The 20184-nt window shown below is 36.9% G+C and overlaps 1 protein-coding gene across 1 annotated transcript in view; it reads left to right on the top strand.

Moving 5' to 3' along the window:
* Window positions 1–20184, top strand: part of Thsd7a (thrombospondin type 1 domain containing 7A) — a 402496-nt gene that overhangs the window by 306857 nt on the left and 75455 nt on the right. The window contains exons 7-8 of the mRNA XM_013352455.2: window positions 6330–6524; window positions 16696–16930. Coding sequence (XP_013207909.2) covers window positions 6330–6524; window positions 16696–16930 — 430 coding nt within the window. The remainder of the gene's footprint in view (window positions 1–6329; window positions 6525–16695; window positions 16931–20184) is intronic.

Raw genomic sequence — 20184 nt, 5'->3', positions numbered from 1 at the left:
TCAGACACCCTCCTCAGGTCTCTGTGGACATTAAACATACATTGAAGCAAAACACCCAAACACAAAAAATAATTTTAAAGAATTAAAAGGCAAACTAGAATAATTCGGCAAGCCTATAAGGAACAGTGCTAAGATATACATGCTAGCATATAGTTAAAACATAGTTCATTATGAGCTTAGTGTTTTATTTTTTCAGTCTTGATTTTAATACTTTCAAAGCCTTGACAAGCAATGGTTTATCTTTTATATTTTGTTTAAGATCTGTGAAAATTAATGTGGTGAGTTTCTGGTATGTGCTTTAACAAAGGAAGAAAATCTATGTTGAATCTCTTTTCCTATTTTGTTTTATTTCCATTGGAAACATCATGAATTTTTAATATTATTATTTCAAGCAGATGTTCAAGTCTTTTACTAGTGATAGGAAGTGCAGTAGAATGGAAAAGATAGTTGGGAATTTTATGGAACAGTTTGGAATCTTCATTAAAACAGACTAGACACAGAGTATTTGCAGATTTAGCTAAAGATGTCAAAATACATGTTTCAATTTATGAAAATAATGAAAAAATTGGTTATGAAAACATACTTTTTAAGATTATAATATATTTGCATCATTTTCCCTTCTATTTCATCCCTCCAAACCCTACTGTATACTGCTCCTTTCTCTCTTTTAAATTCATTGCCTCTACTTTTTAGGTTACATTTGTATATAAGTATACACTTCTATATGCATATATACCTATATATTCCTAAATATAATCTGCTCACTTTGTATAATGTTACTTTTATGAATGTTCTCAGGACTGAAAATTTGGTCTGGGACAACCAATTGGTGTGGCTCATCCCTGGGGGAGGCTATTTCTTCAAATCAGTATTCTGTAGTTGCTTGTAGTTTTTTGTGAAGGGTTGAGGCCTTATAAGCTTCCTTACTGTCCACATAAGCATGTCTCTTGTTTTCATCATTGTTCAATAATTAAAATATACTCTTAAAATTATAATTGTGATTAAAAATCTGAATAGATAGATATCAACTTGAGCATTTATATCTCAACTTCAGCTTATAAACATTAATAAGCACACCAATTCAATTTTGTGGGTCAATTTCTTTCATAGAATCTCACAGACACATTTAAATTAGCCTTCAAAATTAAGTATAGGTTAAAGATCTAAATTAAAAATTGAGTTCTGTGTTCTATGTTTTCTGTAAAATATATGAGTTTGCAAGGTTAGAAAAAATCCTGAGCTTTGTAGGTATATACAATGAGTTATGTAAATGTAAACAATTCTTTGAAATTATTTATATGTTAAATCTGATCCAAAGTGAGTATATTTTCCTTTTACTATACAAGGGAAAACATAAAACGTTTTTAATGTCATCATAAGTGTCTCACTAAAATACTGTATTCAGAGCAACTAAAGAAAAGAAATGAATGTGCTGGCTCATATCAGCACCAGCTGCAGAACTTCATCCACCACAAGAGTCGTCATCACACATGTCCTGGGTTTAAATTCACATACGCAGAGCCTCAAAAGGTCCTGCAGGGAATATCTGAATGTGCCATCGTCGTAGAGTCAAGATGAAAATGCATTCCCAAAGTTCTCAGCAGAAAAATTTCCATTTCTTATTCAGAAATATTCTAAGTGATCTTTGACTATATGCATATTCATATCTATATAATCTCTGAAGTTATGTAATACATACAATACTTATCTAATTAAAGCAAACATAAGTAAGAAACAAGTTCTAAGACTATAAAGGAGGAAATTACTTTTGGCTGTTTTTGTGTGACCTTATATTCAATCCACTTCTCACAAATAAAGTAAAAATGACACTTCACAGTCTCAAGGTGCTTCAGATATGGAACTGCAGGTGAAAAGCATAGACACATTTTACTATTTACTTGTAACTTGTCTTAGTTTTTTTTTTACATTTATTTTTTTTAACTAGTGATTCACACATGACTTAGCCCTAGATGTTGGGAATTTGACTTTGAAATAATAAAGCCCCTAAAGGTTCCAATTAGCCAAATTGATTAAAACTCTCATCAAAACAAAGCCAAAGATTTAAATGATTCTCAACCCTCACAGGTGCCTTATTGTCTGTTCAGTGGACATAAGCCCAATATACTTACATAACCATAGAAAGGTTAGCACTGCGTCCGTACTGAGGAAGTGTGTAGCTGCCACCGTACACGACTGTTTTGAGAAGCAACTCAAGAGTACCGATTTCTTGACTTCTTTGTAGACAAACCTCATCCATCAACTACTTTTGTGTTTTGCTTCTTCTTACCAATGTACAATTTAAAAGACTGGGAAATTAGTTACCATCTCTATTACTTTAGTCAAGCTTCTGTTGTTTGACACAAATACCAAAGATTTATAACTCTCAATTTCCCTTAAAGGACATTTGATCTGGGAGTACAGCTCAGTGTCATAGCATGTACTGAGCATGTACAAGGCCTTGGGTTCAATATTTGTCACTAAAAATTAAATTTAAAAATAAGTTTCAGAAAATTTTGATGCCTACATCTGAATGTCTGTCTGAGATGTAGCTAAGATGAATAAATACATTTATTAGACAGAATGGACATCTAGTAACAATTTTTTAAGGCACGGTTTCACCTCTGTATATTCTCTGTATGAAAAGAAGTGGAAACCATGTCCCCCAGCAAAGATAGAATTACAAAGTAGGAAATTCAATTTATGTAGTTGCCCTTTAAAGAGAAAGTCTGATTCTGCTCAAAGCAGAAGACAACAAACATAGATAAATGCGAGAGCGATATTTCTTAGATTGTATGAGTGTGTGAGCCAGCTGAGGATCTGTTGTAAGTGCACATTCTGGTTAAAAGAAAGAGAGGCTTTCCAGCCAACAGAGGATTTATACAAGGCTTCCCAATGAGTACAGTTTGATAGAGTCCTAGACTGTTGGAATGCATGAAAACTGAACAAATGCAGTTCTTTAATCCATATATATCAGAATTGATGGTTTCCTTAATACAATGGTCATTCATTTATTTATTTTATACACAAAATATTAGTTTTGTACTATATGCCAGCTATAGAATTACAGTATAAGAAAACAAGAAAGATGGGTGCTCAAGATGGCTTAATGTATAAAAACTGTATGTGCCAAGTTTGAAGACTCGAATTCAGTTCCTCAGGCTCCATACACTAGAAGAAAGCCAGCTCCAAAAAGCTGTTTATTTATTTCTACCTCCACACTCACAACATGGCATTTTTGCACCTCCCAACCCTGCCACACACATAAAATATGTATCAAAAAGTGGTGTTATGACCTCTTATTTAATCTCACTAACAGGTTCTTGCAGCCACCCTTGGAGGCCTGTGGCATGGTCCCATGTTATGCATGCCCATCCATCTATCTTTCCTCATGAAAGAGGCTGCCCCGTTGAGGTCTCTCACCCACCATGCAGCTCCCTGCCTGGGACTTGCTGCCCCTCATGGCCCACTGCAGCCACTTAGAGAATTGCACCATTTCTGCCTGGGACTGGCTGCTCTTGGAACTTGCAGCCCATTCCTGCTGCCACTTCGGGAACCTGGGCGTGGTCTCATGGCCCGCTGCCTGCCACCGCTTAGGAGACCTGCTGCATGATCTCGGGACCACTGCCTGCTGCAGCCACTCATGGACCTACAGCATTTTACTTAAGCCATTACAGTATTCTTGGCATGAACTCCCAGTTACTGCAGAATTATATCTTTCTGAGTGAGGTGATTGGAAATTTTTGGAAAAGACATGAATTGTCACATTTGTTAACTATCAGCTGCATTTTCAACGTTTCCTTTCATGCCACAGGACAAGAAATGAGAGAGGCAAGATGTAACAACAAAGATAATCCCTTGACTAAGAAAAAGTCCAATTTAATTGAAAAAGTTATTATTATTACTATGTAAATTATAAAATATAAACAGTTAACTGCCTTATTACACAATAATGATTTCCTACTCTACTTAACATTTATGCATCCACCTATTAATCATATTGTCTTATTGGGTTATATGCCAAACTTCGCAGCTAGTAGAAATGCTATGCCCAGATCATGGAGTCCCCCAAAAACCAACTAGAAGACTGAACCCTTTATATAAAAGCAAAGAGCCTTTATTCGAGCTTAAATTTGAACTTTCCATCTGTTGAGACAGAACAGTTGAGAGTAGAGAGTGCCTAGCCCAGTCAGGATATGGTTTTCATCATAGTAGAAGTTAGGGTAAGGGGACTTCCAGGGTTTAGGACCCTGATTGACTGACATTTGTCTAGGTGTCTTGGCAAAAGGAAAGTAAATTGAGTCCTGGATTCAAGGACATCTGGTGGTCCTATCTAATCTTATCTAATGATTGGACTGTCAGATGCTTTTCAGAAGTTGGTCCTCCGTGGGTGGTGTGTCAACTTACAGCTTTTCCTGAAACCTGGTGCTGCCCGCCACGGCAGCTTTGTGGCCTGGGCACCTTGTGTGGCCAGGCTGTCCTAGACACCACCTGGTTTGGGCCCCATTACGTGTGGACAGGTTGTCCCAGCCCCACTTTAAAGAATGAGGCCTTACTGCCTCATTGTAATTCTAATGAACCTTTTCTACTAGTGAAGAAGTCTGATGATTTAAGATCTTACAAAGTAGTGGCTATAAATAGTGAAGAAGTCTGATAATTTAGGATCTTACAAAGTAGTGGCTATAAATACACTTCAATTGACTTCTGATTTTTTTTTCTAACGTAAAAGGCCCATCAAAACAGTAGTTATCAACATGTTAGCACATTTCCAATTTACTTCTAATTTTCTGTCCCACTTTTCAAAGACGTGTCTAAAGCAGTGTGCAGCACAAAATGTTCCTAGCCTTCAACCAGAGAAAATTAGTCGGGATTTGTTGGTGTAATAGTTGTCAAGAACGGCACAGTAAGGGACCTTTCTCCCCTGAATGTCTAATACAGCACTCACAATTTTTATATGATCATCCAGGGTTATGGATATGTTCCACAGCAAACAGAAGGAAGATTTTTCAATGGCTTACATGATAGGTTGTTTCTTTCTACGCAGTGTAACCTAGGAGCACATTTGTAACCAAGGCAACAGAGTCACGACTTTGTAACAAACATCTCCTGTTATCCATGTTTCTCACAGTCTTCTTGCTTCTCATTATTTATTAACAATAATACTTTCTTTTCTCTGGCCTTTTGTTTATCTCATGTCTTTCACTCATAAGGCATTAACAAACATTGTCTTAGTTACCTTTCTCATCACTGTGACAAAATACCTGGAAAAGAACTTGAAGTGAAGTATAAGTATTGCTCCTTTGGGTTCCTGGCTTGAGGGATTTAAATCCATGCACCTTGGTTGCATTGGTTCAGGGCTGATGATGAGGCAGAATACCATGGCAGAAGGAGAAAGGGGCTATCCAATTTATTGAGGACAGGAAGCAGAGAAGAACTGCAGAATATTACCCTAACGATATGCCTCTCCCCAGGTCACACAATTCCTCAAGTCAGGGGCCATCTCCTAAAGTCCCCAGGCCTTCCCAAAGCAGCACCACCCTCTGGGGCCAATCATTTAGACATGAGCCTGTGGGGAGCATTTCATATTCAAATCACATGTATTGGCTATGTAGCTCTCTAGAGTTTTGGGGCAATTGGAGAGAGTGTTATATGAAGTGTTGTTTGCTATAAAGAAACAGCTTTATACCTAAAGACCCATTGGAACTGTCAATGACTCTAAAGCATTTGGGTGACACTTGCTTACTTCTGCCCATGCTCTGTCCTGTCATCAGTGTTCCCTCTTCCCATGTGGCCATCCTAAGAACTGGCATGGTGATTCTATTCTACTCTCTACCTTTCCTGCCTACTTCTGCAGAGTGGGGAGGGTTGTTAATAAAGAGAAAGGTGGCTAGTTATATAAAAACGCCTTCTCTGGTAGAAACAATAACATTTATAAACACTTCTGTGAGTTGATTCCTGAAAACAATGACACATTCTATAGCTATCTGTCACTGTAAAGCATAGTTTACCTCTGAATATGGAGGGAAACAATTTCATAATGCTCTTTATTTCACATTAATATTTTAAGTGTAAAATCACTTATGGGAAGATACTGTAGGGTAACAATACTTTCAGTAATATGTTGATTTTTGTGCCTTTGCCTCTGATGACTAGGGAAACCTCATTTATTTAGGGCTTTATGTGTCTGTTTCTATGTTTGTATTTTTCTGATATTCTTTTAACATTTCACCATAACAACCCTGTCTTCTTTTCACTTCGTTATTAATTAAGAGTTAATGGGCAATAGTCTAATTCATCTGGACACCTGTAATATTGATAAATGTGATTCCTAGGAGAAGAAGTGGACAGACAGCTATGCAGAGACGCCATCTTTCCCATTCCTGTGGCCTGCGATGCCCCATGCCCAAAGGACTGTGTGCTCACGGCATGGTCCACGTGGTCCTCCTGTTCACACACCTGCTCAGGAAAAACTACTGAAGGGAAACAGATCCGAGCTCGGTCCATTCTGGCCTATGCAGGTGACGAAGGTAAGGTCTCCAGTCTCCTGACTGTTTCTTCTGAAAACTGATGGCCATATACTGTGTAACGTGTGTAAGACAACATTCTATGAAAACTAACTGACAAAACTCCAACAATGAAAAGCTTTAAATATCTGTTTATATGGTTTCATTCTATCCCTTATAATTAACCTTGAAAATGGATGTTTAATCAAGAATAAATGATTTTTAAATTTTATTTTCATTCAGCCTCTAATTCATGTTTCTTTTAATCCAAAGTATACAAAGCAGAAGAAATTGAGAAATGGTCTAAAAATCCAAACATTCCATTGCTTTCTATTTCAGTAATTTGTTTTAGCCATTGGCAGTTTAATGTCTCATAGAATTGTCACTTATATAATAAGAAAGTTTATTTTAATTTTTAGCATGGCTATTGCTTGGCTGAACATTGTTTGTCCTCTCTACCATTTGTATTTTTGAGCACAGGCTCTGAGATCCACAGGACCCAAACACAGATTCACCCTCTGGCGTGAATAAGGCATGACTTTTACAGATCACACCTCGCCGGCAAGCTTTATTGCCAAGAAATACAAGGCAGTGATTGCCTCTGCGCTGCTCTCCCAATGCTAATTTGTCCTCTGTGTGACTGGGTGAGACAGTGTCAAGCTCTTGTATTTTTGGAAGCTAACAGAAGTGTTGGAAAGCACGGGAGTCAAATTGTTTCACACTGAGGTCCATGCTCCTTCAGGAATGCAGGGTGCCAGGCACCATCACACACTAAATGACCCTTCTTTGTCACATTTAGGACTTACAGATCACAATTTCTCTTTATAATAAGCATACACACCTATTAATCCTTGAAATTAATTGATTTTGATTGATTTTATGTCATCGGTGCCTTTTTATGTTTCCAGGCTTTTTGATTGTAGTATCTCATAATCTTATTTAACAATATTTGCTATTATTTTACGTAATAACTTTGCAGACTGTTTAATTACCTCGGCTTTAATATACAAGTGCAACATATTATATATAAAAGTTACCCTTTGGGAAATTTTATAATTTTTATAGACCCCCTCAAATATTTCCCAATAAAAATATAACTGTTTGCTAAGAAAATAGAAAACTTATAGAAAAATACAAATTTTAGAGAAAACAAACCTTAACTTTTCTGTGCTCTCCTAAACACCTCCAGCTTGAAAAGACTACCTTCAGACTTCAAACTCGGTCATCTCAGATTGTGTCTTGGGTTTCATTAAAATTAGATCTGTGGTCACCCTCCTTCCTGTAAACCCATTATTCCTGGCAGACATTTGCTGTGTGACTTGTAATGAGTGACTTTTCACCCCGGGCCACATAGCAAGGATTTTGCTGTGCTTGCAAGACTGCAGCAGATCATTTTGTCTGTAGATGAGACACTGAAAGGTCTTGAATGTTTTAAAGGCAGGAATTCATGCCTAGTATTTGATACATATTATCTACCTAATTTGAAAGGGTGGGTCTTCATTAATTTTTAAATTAAGTCTAGTAGCTGTATTATAAACCAGTTATACTGGGATGTTGCACATCCTTTTCTAATATACCATAAGGGCATATATAAAAACATCGTTTTAAGTATAAAGCAGACTGAATATCTGTAAGTGGATGTCTTGCTCTCCACCAGTGATATTTACAAAACATAGCATAATTGTGTGAGACACCTAATGGAGAGCTCATCTGCAAAATAAATTTCCTTAATACCTGTTATTTGCTGGATATGAAAATAACCTTTAATCTTGTAGGAAAAGAGACTGCTATGATACCGGGCTTTATAAAATGGTTTCTGCTTTCTTTTTTGAAAGAAATACATCTATAATAAGTCTTAAATTACGTGTTCTAATCAACAATATTATAGTCTGCAAAAGTGAGTATTTTATTATTCTACAAAAATTAGAGCTTGGAATGTGTCTCGGATTCTTTTTATGAAAACTGCTGTGATAATTTTATAGGAAAAACAAAAGATAAAAGTGATATGTAGTATTTAGAGATGAGATTATACAGTTTTTTTCAAGGAAGAAATCAACGAGAGTGGCAAATGCATAAGTGTGAGGTCTCTGTAATGTAGCAGGAAATCAGTCACATGTGCTGGGGATTGAACTAGGCCTTTGTGCTCTACCTTTGAACCATATCTGCAGTCCCAGATCATGGTTTCTGATTCTAATTTGACATAACCATAACTGTGAGTAATCTGTAGGCCAGGGGGTGGTCTTACCCGAAGGAATCTGAACAACACAACAAAATAGAGACTTCCAGAGGGAAAATTAGGTTTCTTGACTTGTCAAACTGCCCTCCTAATTTGAATAGATTGTGTTCAGAAAATGGGGGGAAATTATATAGTAAACTGTTAATAAATGTATCTATACCACAAAGGCAAGGAGTTTAACCTTCAGTCATTCTTTCTAATTATTAATGTGAATATGATTTTAAGTATGGGAAGAGTTGGGGTTAGGGCAAGAGGGACACATTTATTATTTGACCAGGCTGTGATTCAGTTTATAGTGTTTCTAGGTCGGCTATGGCAAGATCCTGGAAAAGCCCTTATTTTATGAATCCCCACCTTCATCACCATCCTGAGATGACTGCTTTTATTTGTGGAGCAGCCTACTTCCGGCCATAAAATAATTGTTTCCAATTAAGGAGAGACTGTCCCATCACTGGGTACTGTATCTGCAGGATAGCATGCTGGAGGGAGTGGAGGTGGAGAGATGCTTCAGCACTTGAGAGCACTTGCTGATCTTCCAGAGGATCACAGTTCAGCTCCTACCATCCACAATGGACAGTTGACAACTACCTGTAACTCCAGCTCTAGAGAACCTGAAACTCCCCTGGCTTCCCAGGCACCAAAGCACACTGTAGTATGCATACACACAGGTACACACATATAAATAGAAATAGAGATGTCTTTAAAAGAAACAAATCTTGCTTAATCTAGCGATCCAAGTAATTGAGAGTAATGGAGCAACTCAAAATCACATGTCCTGAATGTTTTTCAATAACAACATGGCATTACTTATGATAAACTTTGCCAGAAATGCACGCATTGAATCTTACTCTGGAAAGGCATCAGTCAGGAAGGTGCTATATAATTATAAAATAATGAACACTAAATCTTCAGAATTGCCTATAAAAGTTAAGAAAATACAGAAGTAATGTTTCCAATTAAAGGAGACCAACAATTAACAGGATGCCTAAATGTGATGATTGATATTGAATTAAATCTTTGTGCTATGACAACTATTTGGGGATAGTTGGAAGTTTCAGTGGGGCTCAGAGTACTGGATATTTTTATGTATGGAAGGATGTCTTATTCACAGAAAATATACATCAAATTGTTCAGAGTGATGAACCTCATTCATCACCATCTTACAAACGGTCCATGAAAATAATTGTTGACTTTGTGCTACAATTATAAAAGTAACTCAAAGAATTTAAAAGAAAACAAAAGAATGAAAATAGTTTGAGTATATTTTCTCCATACAATCTTAGATAACACTATACAGTATAGTATCAGCAATAAACAAAAATACCTACAAAACAATTCATGCAGAAATATCGTTAGGAAACCAAATCACAATTGGAAACATCTAGAGATAGTCAAGGCATGAACACTAGAGAAAGTTGACTAGAACTCTAATTTAAACCAGGTGGAGGGAAGAGGTTGCGAAAAGAGCTCCATGGGAAGATGTTCACTATGCAAAGATGAGGACCATACCCAATACTCATGTATAAAGAATCTAGTGTTGTGGGGTGTGCTAGTAATTCCAGATCTGGGGCAGCAGAGACAGAGGGGCGTTGGTGGCCTACTGGCCAGCCAGCATTACCTACTCAGTGAGCCCCAGTCACAGTGAGAGAAATCATAACGCATACAAGATGGACAGTTCCTGAGGGACAATGACTGATGCCGACCCCTGAATTTCACACATGCCTATACCTGAACATATATGAACACATACACACAAACACACTTACATATACATGGAAAGGTAAGGAGCCCGTATTGGGCTCAGAATTTTACTTCTTGTTTTCTACTTATATAAAATCAAGAACTTACTAATTAAGTATTGTGTGATTTTTTTGAATAAGCATCTTTGTGATATTATGTATACTAGGGTTTGACCCAAAACCTACTTTTAAATTTTATGTTGTCAAGTTGCAAAAGAAAGAAATCCTTAAACAGTTGAACCTGTTGTGTGTGTAATGTAAGTAGTGATGTGATGAATTTGAACCAAATATAAACTTTAGTGTTAAATTCTCAGTGTTTTTCATTTTTTGAATTCCCGTGAAGATCTTCAACCAACTTCATTTATAAAGGTAAAAATTATATCCAGGCACCTACACAGAGTGAAAATGGGAAGACATTTGTTTCTGCAAACTTTAGAATGACCTGATATAACTTTACTAACCAAATGTCACTGTGCTGTCTTATCTGCCATGTGCAGAGAATAGATGCAGATTGAAATAGAATTGCGCCAATTTTCTCAAATAATTAGAAGTCTTCGGAATCATATTTTACAGAGAAAACTTGGAAGAAGTAATAGTTCTATTTTAATATGTTCGTGTTTAACAGTTTAGTGATTTTGATTATCAGAGCCATGAAGCAGCTGTGTTTCTTAGAGAATTCAAAGAACCACAGATCCGGGTTGTGTGTAGATACGAACAGCACTTGGTGTCTAAGTCGATGGTGGCATTTCCCCATCCTCCTGCTTCAGAGAATTTGAGGAGGCTGCACAATGAGAACTCTTCTTTCCATTTCTACTAATGCCCTTTATGATTCAGCTCTCCCAAGCACTTATCATGCCCTGGACCAAGGCTTCTCACTAAGCAGTCTGCTATGAGAAGATGGGGCTGCAACAGGACCTGACAGTAGAAGCACCGTATCACCTCTTCCTAGCGGACACCCCATCCTCTCCCTTGTCTTTGCGGCCATTTATTTCCCACATCAACTCAACACTCTGACTGAAATGTCACCATGCTAATCTCCACAGCCATACCTACACAAATTCTTTTGCATTTATTTATATTTTTGCTTCGATAAAAGCAATCTCTTCTTTCTCATCTCAGAAACTCGCTATTTAACATTCTAGTTCTTCTTAGTTCATCCCAGTGCCCCCCTTCTCCCAGACAAATTTAAGTCTCCAAAACACAATGAATCTTACTTCTCTTGTTATTAAAGCGTGTACCTCTCAACATAATTCTGACATTCCACAAAAATTTCCTCATGTGTATGTCTCAGACACTCTACCCTTCCTAGTTATTTTTCCTTACCATATCACAATATCCTAGAGTGAACTATTTCTGATCCCTCTGGTGTACCTTGACACAGCCAACATAAATGATGAGTATCACACCCATACACAGGTATCTAGTTACTATACCATATTGAATAGGGCTCCGTGTGTGTGTGTGTGTGTTTTCAGTTTCACAGTTTCCCTTCCCTCCTCTCCTCCCTGACCTTTCACCCCCACCCTCTGTTCCTACCCCCCAATACACTCCTCTGCCATTTCTGTTAAGGAAAGGGCAGGTCTCCCATCACTATAAGCAAAACATGGCATACCAAGCTATAGTAAGACTAAGCACCTCCCCATGTGTTAAGGCTGGGCAAGATAATCCAATATGGGGAGTACAGTACCAAGAGCCAGTAAAAGAGTCAAAGACAACTCCTGTTACCACTGTTAGGAGCCTCACAAGAAGACCAAGCTACACACCTCTAACTGATATGCAGAATCCCGAGGTTAGTCCCATGCAGGCTCCCTAGTTGTTGGTTCAGTCTCTTTGATCTCCTATGAGCCCAGATTAGTTGATTCTGTGGGTTTTCTTGTGATGTCATTGACCCCCTGCCTCCCACAAACCTTTCTCCCTCTCTTCTATAGGATTCCCGAATTCTACCTAATGTTTGGTTGTGGGTCTGCATCCGTTTCTATCAATTGCTAGATGAAGCCTCTCTGGTGACAACTGGGCTAGGCACCAATCTGTTCACAGGAAATGGCCAGTTCAGGCTACGTATCTGCTATTGTGATGAGTCTTAGCTGGTGTCGTGAGTAGGGGTGTTTTGGAACTATCATATCAGTGGTAAATACATCAACGCCAGAAGCAGCAATTTCCTAACTCTCACGATAGGCAACCTAACAAAGCTTCTGTAAGACTGATGCATATAGGAAAAGTTATGTCACATTTTACATATTCTGATTGTTCTTTGTTTTTACAGAATGTATGTGTGTGATATAGGCACACTTGTATTTGTGTGTGACTATGATCTTGTGCATTCACATGGAGGTCTGAAAAGGATGTTAGGTGTTCTGAATTGCTACTATTTTATGCACTTTAGATAGTTTCTTACTAAGGTTGAGGCTTACTAAAGAAAGTCCTGTTTCTGGCCTCACAGTGCTGAAGTAACCATATCATGCAGCTACGTCCAGTATTTTAAATGAATTCTGGGGCTTTGAATTCAGGTCCTCATGTTTGTAACAAGTACCATTATCTGTTGAGCCATCTCCCTAGCCCAATGCATCTTGCTTTAAAAGAGCAGTTTCACCTAATAGTTGGCACATTTTATATTGTATATAAATGTTTATTTCTTTCTTTTTATTAAAAATAGATTTTTCTTCCACATAATATATCCTTTTGCAGTTTCTACCCCTTCAACTCCTCCTAGTTCTTCCTTACCCCCTCTCTAAATATTTGTTTATATAACAGAAGTTTTGTCTGGTAAATAAATTCTTTCCAGTTGCTGAAACTATTAAAAAAAATCTAAGTAACAGTTTTAGTGTAAAGCCTATATTTTTGCATGTTTGAGAACAGTTTAAAGTTCACTTGTTACTAATTTTGTCATTCACATTTTATAATTTCTCCGTAACTATGGAAATACTCCCAAATGTCTAAAATTTGTTTTTCCTATAAATACTTTCAACATTATAGTTATCAATTTTCTAACATAAAATTATCCCTCAAACAACATAGTGATGCTGCAGTGGCGGATTACAGCAAACCATACTTTCAAAATTGCAATGTTGTAATAATTAAGACCACACTAGGATTTATCGGTGCAAGGATCCTCCATCAGATCCAAACTGTTGATGTGGCTTTAATGTGGATTAGGGCGTGAAAATAAATAGCCTTTGTGTCTACAAACTGAACAGCTATCTTGCAGTTCCTTGACGTGTTATGCTGATGGTGTAAAAGTTCTTTTTTTTCTCTTATTATTTTCCCCCTAAGCCAAGCAGTCAATTCAAGTGTCAAAAGCAATTCAGAGTTTAAAAATCAATTTAAACAGGACACTTATTCTTACAGTGAAAATGGTATAGGTACAAAAATTTGACATTTTTGTCAGAAATTTTAGTATGAAATGTAAAGGAACTGTTAATTATACATAATCATATATGTTAATTATATACAATCATACTATATATATTCCATAAATACATACCATATACATATGGTATTAAAATTTGTTAAGGCTGAATACATCTAGCACCGGGAGGAAGGAATGCTAGGCGTTCTCACTTATTTCTCCCCAATACAATTAGCATGTTTTAGAATTCAGTGTATTCAGATCCTAAAAGTCCAAGCAAGTCCAGGGTCATCAAACTGTATGATAACAGACAGGACATGAAGTGTGACATATGTCTTTACCTTCATGAAGCAGGGACACCAATGAAAATGTTCAGGACAGGTCACTCTGTTGTTGTAACCTTATTCACCAATGCAGGAAAGATTCTAAATTGTTATGAACAAACTGCCAATTGATTAGCTGCTGATAAGAGGGAAGTCTGAAAATATCTCCAATCCCTGGAGGTCATCTCTGGTGTTACCACAGGAATTAAACCCTCAATGAAGTGAGCATTGAAATTCTCTAATCCCTGCCTTTAACAATACATTTTTTTTTTTATTTTCACATTTGGTAAAAAAAAAAAAAAAAAAAAAAAAACAACAACAACAACAACAACATTCTCTTCCTACATTCCTCATTAACACACTGGTCACATTGTTTCATACTTGGGTTTCTATTTTTATTCACTTGACAGTTGTGAACGCAAATTAGAACTCCACCTATAAAATTCACACAATATGGCTGCACAAAAATGATTCTAGAGTGTTAACCCTAAGATCCCAGTCTACCAGCTAGAGTTGTGTCTATCTAACCATTTAACATCACCGGCATTATTCTAGAGTGTAAACCCTAAGATCCCAGTCTACCAGCTAGAGTTGTGTCTATCTAACCATTTAACATCACCGGCGTTATTGCTTTGTACTCTGAATGCATTTCTAAAATGAAGCACTTAAGCAGAAGGTATGGCATCGTTGCTTATAATGATAGTGAATGCTGCTATTCTGGCTGCAATAACAATGCCAGATATGCCAAAGAGAGAGAGAGAGAGAGAGAGAGAGAGAGAGAGAGAGAGAGAGAGAGAGAGAATATCAAAATCAGCTAAAGACATAGACAGGTATGACCTGCCTGATAAGACAGAAGCAAACTGGGATCCAAACTGGGATCCTCTGCAAGATCAGTATATGCTCTTTTTTTTTTTCCTTCATAGACTTTTTTTTCCTTTTTTAATTGATTTTTATTGAGCTCTACATTTTTCTCTGCTCCCCTCCCTGCTTCTCTCCTCCGCTTTAGCCCTCTCCCAAAGTCCCCATGCTCCCAGTTTACTCAGGAGATCTCTTTTCTACTTACCATGTAGATTAGATTAATGTTGGTTTAATTAAGGACCTCATTGTTGTCTAAGTTCTCTGGGATTGTGAATTGTAGGCTGGTTTTCTTTGCTTTATGTCTAAAAGTCACTTATGAATGAGTACATATGATATTTGCCTTTCTGAGTCTGGGTTACCTCATGCAATATGATGTTTTCTAGATCCACCCATTTGCCTGCAAATTTCAAGATGCCATTATATTTTTCTGCTATGTAGTACTCCATTGTGTAAATGTACCACATTTTCCTTATCCATTCTTTGTTTGAGGGGCATTTAGGTTGTTTCCAGGTTCTGGCTAAGACAAATAATGCATTGTTTTTCAAAGCCAGTATATTCTCTCAATGGTTGAGCCATCTCTCTAGGTCCTGATACAAATTTTTATGAAGAATATCATTAGGCTGGTAAGATGACTCTATGGATAAAGGTATTTGCCCCCAAGCCTGATGATCTAAGTTCAGTTTGGGACCCATATGGTGAAGATAACTTACTCCCGCAACTTTGCATTTGACCTATGCATGTACACCATGACATTTGTACATTCATATATATATATATATATATATATATATGTTATATACATATATATACATATATTCATAAACAGGTGCACATGTATTCACACAAAAATGAATAAATGTAATGATTTTTTTAATAAAAATGAAATATCTGATCTCACCAACATCTTTGATGTCACACTTGGTTATACTACGAGGAACACAAACTTTGATGTGAATGAGTGCACACTGACTTCAAAGATCTGGACTCTGAACAGAGAAGTTTAGAACTATCTTTTCTTGTAACAGAAAAAAAACAAACACGGAATTAAATCATAAATACTATTTAAATAAGCATAAAAATAGGAAATAAGCAGAAATTATTGATTAATATTTTAATTTCAAGCCATTACTTTTTCTTTGGAACACATAAAATGATGGTGCATTGCACAACCAATGACATCATAGATTTGAACAACTATTAATAGTCCATTGTTTTCTCAATAATACTCTACAAGATTCTAAATTTTCATCCAATTTTAACATTCTTGCGTGTAATCACCCTAAAATCTAACACATTAAAGTAAGCATTATTTAAAACCCTTCATTAACACATTCAGTTTAAAGGATGGTGACTGAAACACATTCAGATATTTTAACCCACAGTGTGAAATTGTCTGTTCCTTGCGGTTAACAATACTGTTTGCTTCCTTGCTTTTGATGTTGGGCTCTTCTGAAGAACAATGACTTCTCCTTAAATTATCTTCAATATCTAGTATATATACTGTATGCTTTATATTTTAAGCTAAATCATGAAAGAGAATAATTTGCCTCTTTTGTAGGGTGCTGGTATCAGTCTATGTGCTCAGCAAGTGGTCAGCGTCGTGGTGATCTGCCCTGCACATTCCCAGGAGGATAGAACAATGAATTTCCCTTTTGTTATCTGTCTCATCTGTTATCATTGTCCATTTTTGTAGGTGGAATCCGCTGCCCCAACAGCAGTGCTTTGCAAGAGGTGCGCAGCTGCAATGAGCATCCCTGCACTGTGTACCACTGGCAAACTGGTCCCTGGGGTCAGTGTATAGAGGACACATCAGGGTCATCCTTCAATACGACTACTACGTGGAACGGGGAGGCCTCATGTTCTGTGGGCATGCAGACACGAAAAGTCATCTGTGTGCGAGTCAACGTGGGCCAAGTGGGACCCAAGAAGTAAGGCCTTTGGTATATCTGCAGTAAATCCTGTGGTCAGCCATGCGGAGGATTGGCTTGGGCTTTACTTGCTTCACTAAATGGAGTTTTTTGATGCTTGCCATTCCTCTCCTCAAGAGAAGATTTGTTTGTTTTCAGTGTCAGGTGCTGATAAAGCTGTAACTATTTCTAACTCTTGTACCTGGGACCCATAAGTTCTATAGGAACCTTTCTACCTGGTTCCCACTTTCAACTCTATTGCAACACAGTCTGCTTTTATTAAGCTATTGAGGCAGAGAAAGAAGTCTTGCTCTAGGCTTGGCTGATCAATAATGACCGTATACAAAGTCCTAGCAGTGGAGGTCATCCATGACCTCCTGTATATCCCTAGGCTTGGAGGCTGACAATCTATTTAATTGAGTAGAAGTCATCTTTCATTTCACCTAGAAAAATACTGCATCACTAGTAATAAGGCCAACTTATATTTTTCAGTGGTAAGATGAGTAACCACTTAATTCCAACAAAGAGCCTTGGCATAAGACAGATGTTGTGATAAAGTAGAAAACATATCAGCTTTTTATGGGTTAAGAAGATGGTAACAACAAAGGAAACAATTTGCTAGTGGGAAGGACAAAAAACAGACTAGAGGTGTTAAGGGTATCTTGTGACAACTTTAAGCAAAACCAAGTGATGTCATGAAGGAAAAATCAAGTGAATTTTCTAAAAAAAAAAAATTACAAATGTTCCTTTGAGTGGGAACATCCCATTTACTTTCTGAAACAGAATAATGTTTTTAGTGACTCAAATGTCCTTAGCCATATGGAATGTGGACAGCACAACCAACATGTTTTACATAGGTGTAACTGTGGTCTTGTGTTTCCTAATTATCAGCCAGGTGGCTTTGGTTGTCAAAGCTATGGAAAGGGATAGATAATAATAAAAAAAAAACCCTGATGTAGTTATTCAATAAACATTAGAAATTACTGTTTTAAGAATACAAGATATTTCTTCAGCTTTTTGCTATCAGTGACTTTAGCTTTTAGGAAAATTTGTAGGTGTATGAAAAGCATTCAAGTTACTCTTTCTTCCTCCCATCTCTTTTTTTCCCCATCCCTATTATGCCCCCTTCTCCTTATCTGTCCCTTATCCAGTTTCATGATTTTGGTTTTGTTCTATGACATTTTCCAAGAGGATGAGAGCAATTGATCTCATATATGGAAATAAATCAGAGTCCTATTGTATACTTTTATCTGGCTAGCATTCTGGATATTGAAGATATTTAGCACCATAGTCTAGTTATATTTATCATTTCAAATTTGAAAATATATTAGAAAATAAGTGACAAAGAGGTATACATAAACTGAGAAACTCTACACACTTCCTATGGTAGACTCAAACTAGTATGTTAATGGGAACTACACTAAGGTTGTTCTTAATCTCACTCAGGAAATTAATTTGCAGTATATTAAAATGCAATGGTGATAGCAGCAGCAGGGGTGAAAGTCCCAAGTCTGGCAGAGCCTGATTCTGGCTGGGATGAGAACGGAGACAGAATGCTCACTAGACCAGACAGGATGAACAATAGTATACTGATTTGCAAATGGCTTCCTCTATCTTTCGAAGATTGCAAATTAGAGCTACTACAAAAGAAAATACTGTTCTGGGATGAGGCATGTACATGTGAAAGGATCTCTGTGTGATAGAACCCACTGAATCCAGCGTCATGAGATCATTTAATGAGAAGGGTGTACTGATGCTTCAAATCAGACCACCACCGTAATCGTAAAAGCTTATATGCCCTACAGCTGTCTTTCAATGTCCTGGATATGCCCATGGTTTTGTTGAGTCATGTAGAGTTCCTTTGCCCTTAAAACTGTAGAAAATTAAGCCAAGTCAGTGAGTCCAAAAGAAAATGCTATTGCCCTTCTCCCTAAATGCTAGGTTAAATTCAATGAACACTTTCCAATACCAGTCATTTGAAACAAAAATGCAAATAGATGCCTTGTTTTAAACTCTTCTTAATAAAATAAATTACTGAGAGATGGCAAAATCAATATTATTGATCTTATCTATCCTCCCAAGTAACAAACTTCAACTCCTATCCCATCTGTTTAATTTGACCTTGAATAAGACTAGGAGGAGGGAGGAATCAATTCTTTGATTTAAACCACAAATGCTAAATACAAACAGTTCCAGGGAAAAGAAGCATGTTGACTAAAGCAATTGCCTCACCAAAGGAAGTCAGAATTCAGTTTATTGGATGAATCTAGGCTGGATAATTTATCTTCGTGTATTCGCTTAATGACTTCATTGTTGGTAATTTTTCTCTCCACAGTTAGCCCAGTATCTTGCTGTGGCTATTTCCAAACTAAACTAATATATAGAGGGTCAGTGATAACATTGTAAATTCCATTGATTTATTTAAGGTTACATATTTGAAGAGCATGCAATTGAGTAATGGCCTCCCATTGTTAAAGTTATAAAATGCCTTATTGAAAAGAATTGCTTTCAATAAGAATTATTGACCAGTAGCTCTATAATACCAAAAGAATTCTTTAGATTATATGTTGTATTTTGTCATAAGATGTTTTCAAGTAAAATTATCATTCTAGTCTTATAAATATCGAAAGCATAAAAGACATAAATTTATGATTCATACTTAAACATTCTCTGCCCAACATTTTTAAAGAGTCATAACAATTAGGAAAATCCAAGTTTATTCTCAACTAAGCTGGAAGGTTATTGGCATGTAAAATCTTAAATATTTTTAAAAATCGACTTCCAAATAAACCTGAATCTTTAAAGTAAGAGGACACATTTTTATAATAGTAAAGAGCATTATATTTATGTGTGAGAAAGAACATGTAGGCAAATAGTTATAGGAAATAATCAGCAAAATGCTATAAAGAAATTATTGGAAAAAATAGTGTTAATTATTGTTTCTCACTATTTACTCTTTAAAGGTGACTAATACAGAACTGGGCATGACACACACACCTTTAACCCCAGCACTCGGGAAGCAGAGACAGGTGGATCTCTCTGTGTTTGAGGCCAGCCTTGTCTTCAAAGTGATTCCCAGGCCAGCCAGGGCTGTGCAGTGGAACCCTATCTCAAAAAACAGACAGAAAAAAATAGAAAAAAAAGGAAGGAAGGAAAAAAGGAAGGAAAAAGGAAGGAAGGAAGGAAGGAAGGAAGGAAGGAAGGAAGGAAGGAAGGAAGGGAAGAGGGAAGGAAGCAAGGAAGGAAGGAAGGAAGGAAGGAAGGAAGGAAGGAAG

This window comes from Microtus ochrogaster, linkage group LG10 (assembly GCF_000317375.1).
Source record: "Microtus ochrogaster isolate Prairie Vole_2 linkage group LG10, MicOch1.0, whole genome shotgun sequence".
Taxonomy (NCBI): Eukaryota; Metazoa; Chordata; class Mammalia; order Rodentia; family Cricetidae; genus Microtus; species Microtus ochrogaster.
The sequence above is the reverse complement of the archived record's forward strand: the minus strand, read 5'-3'. Positions and strand labels throughout refer to the sequence as shown.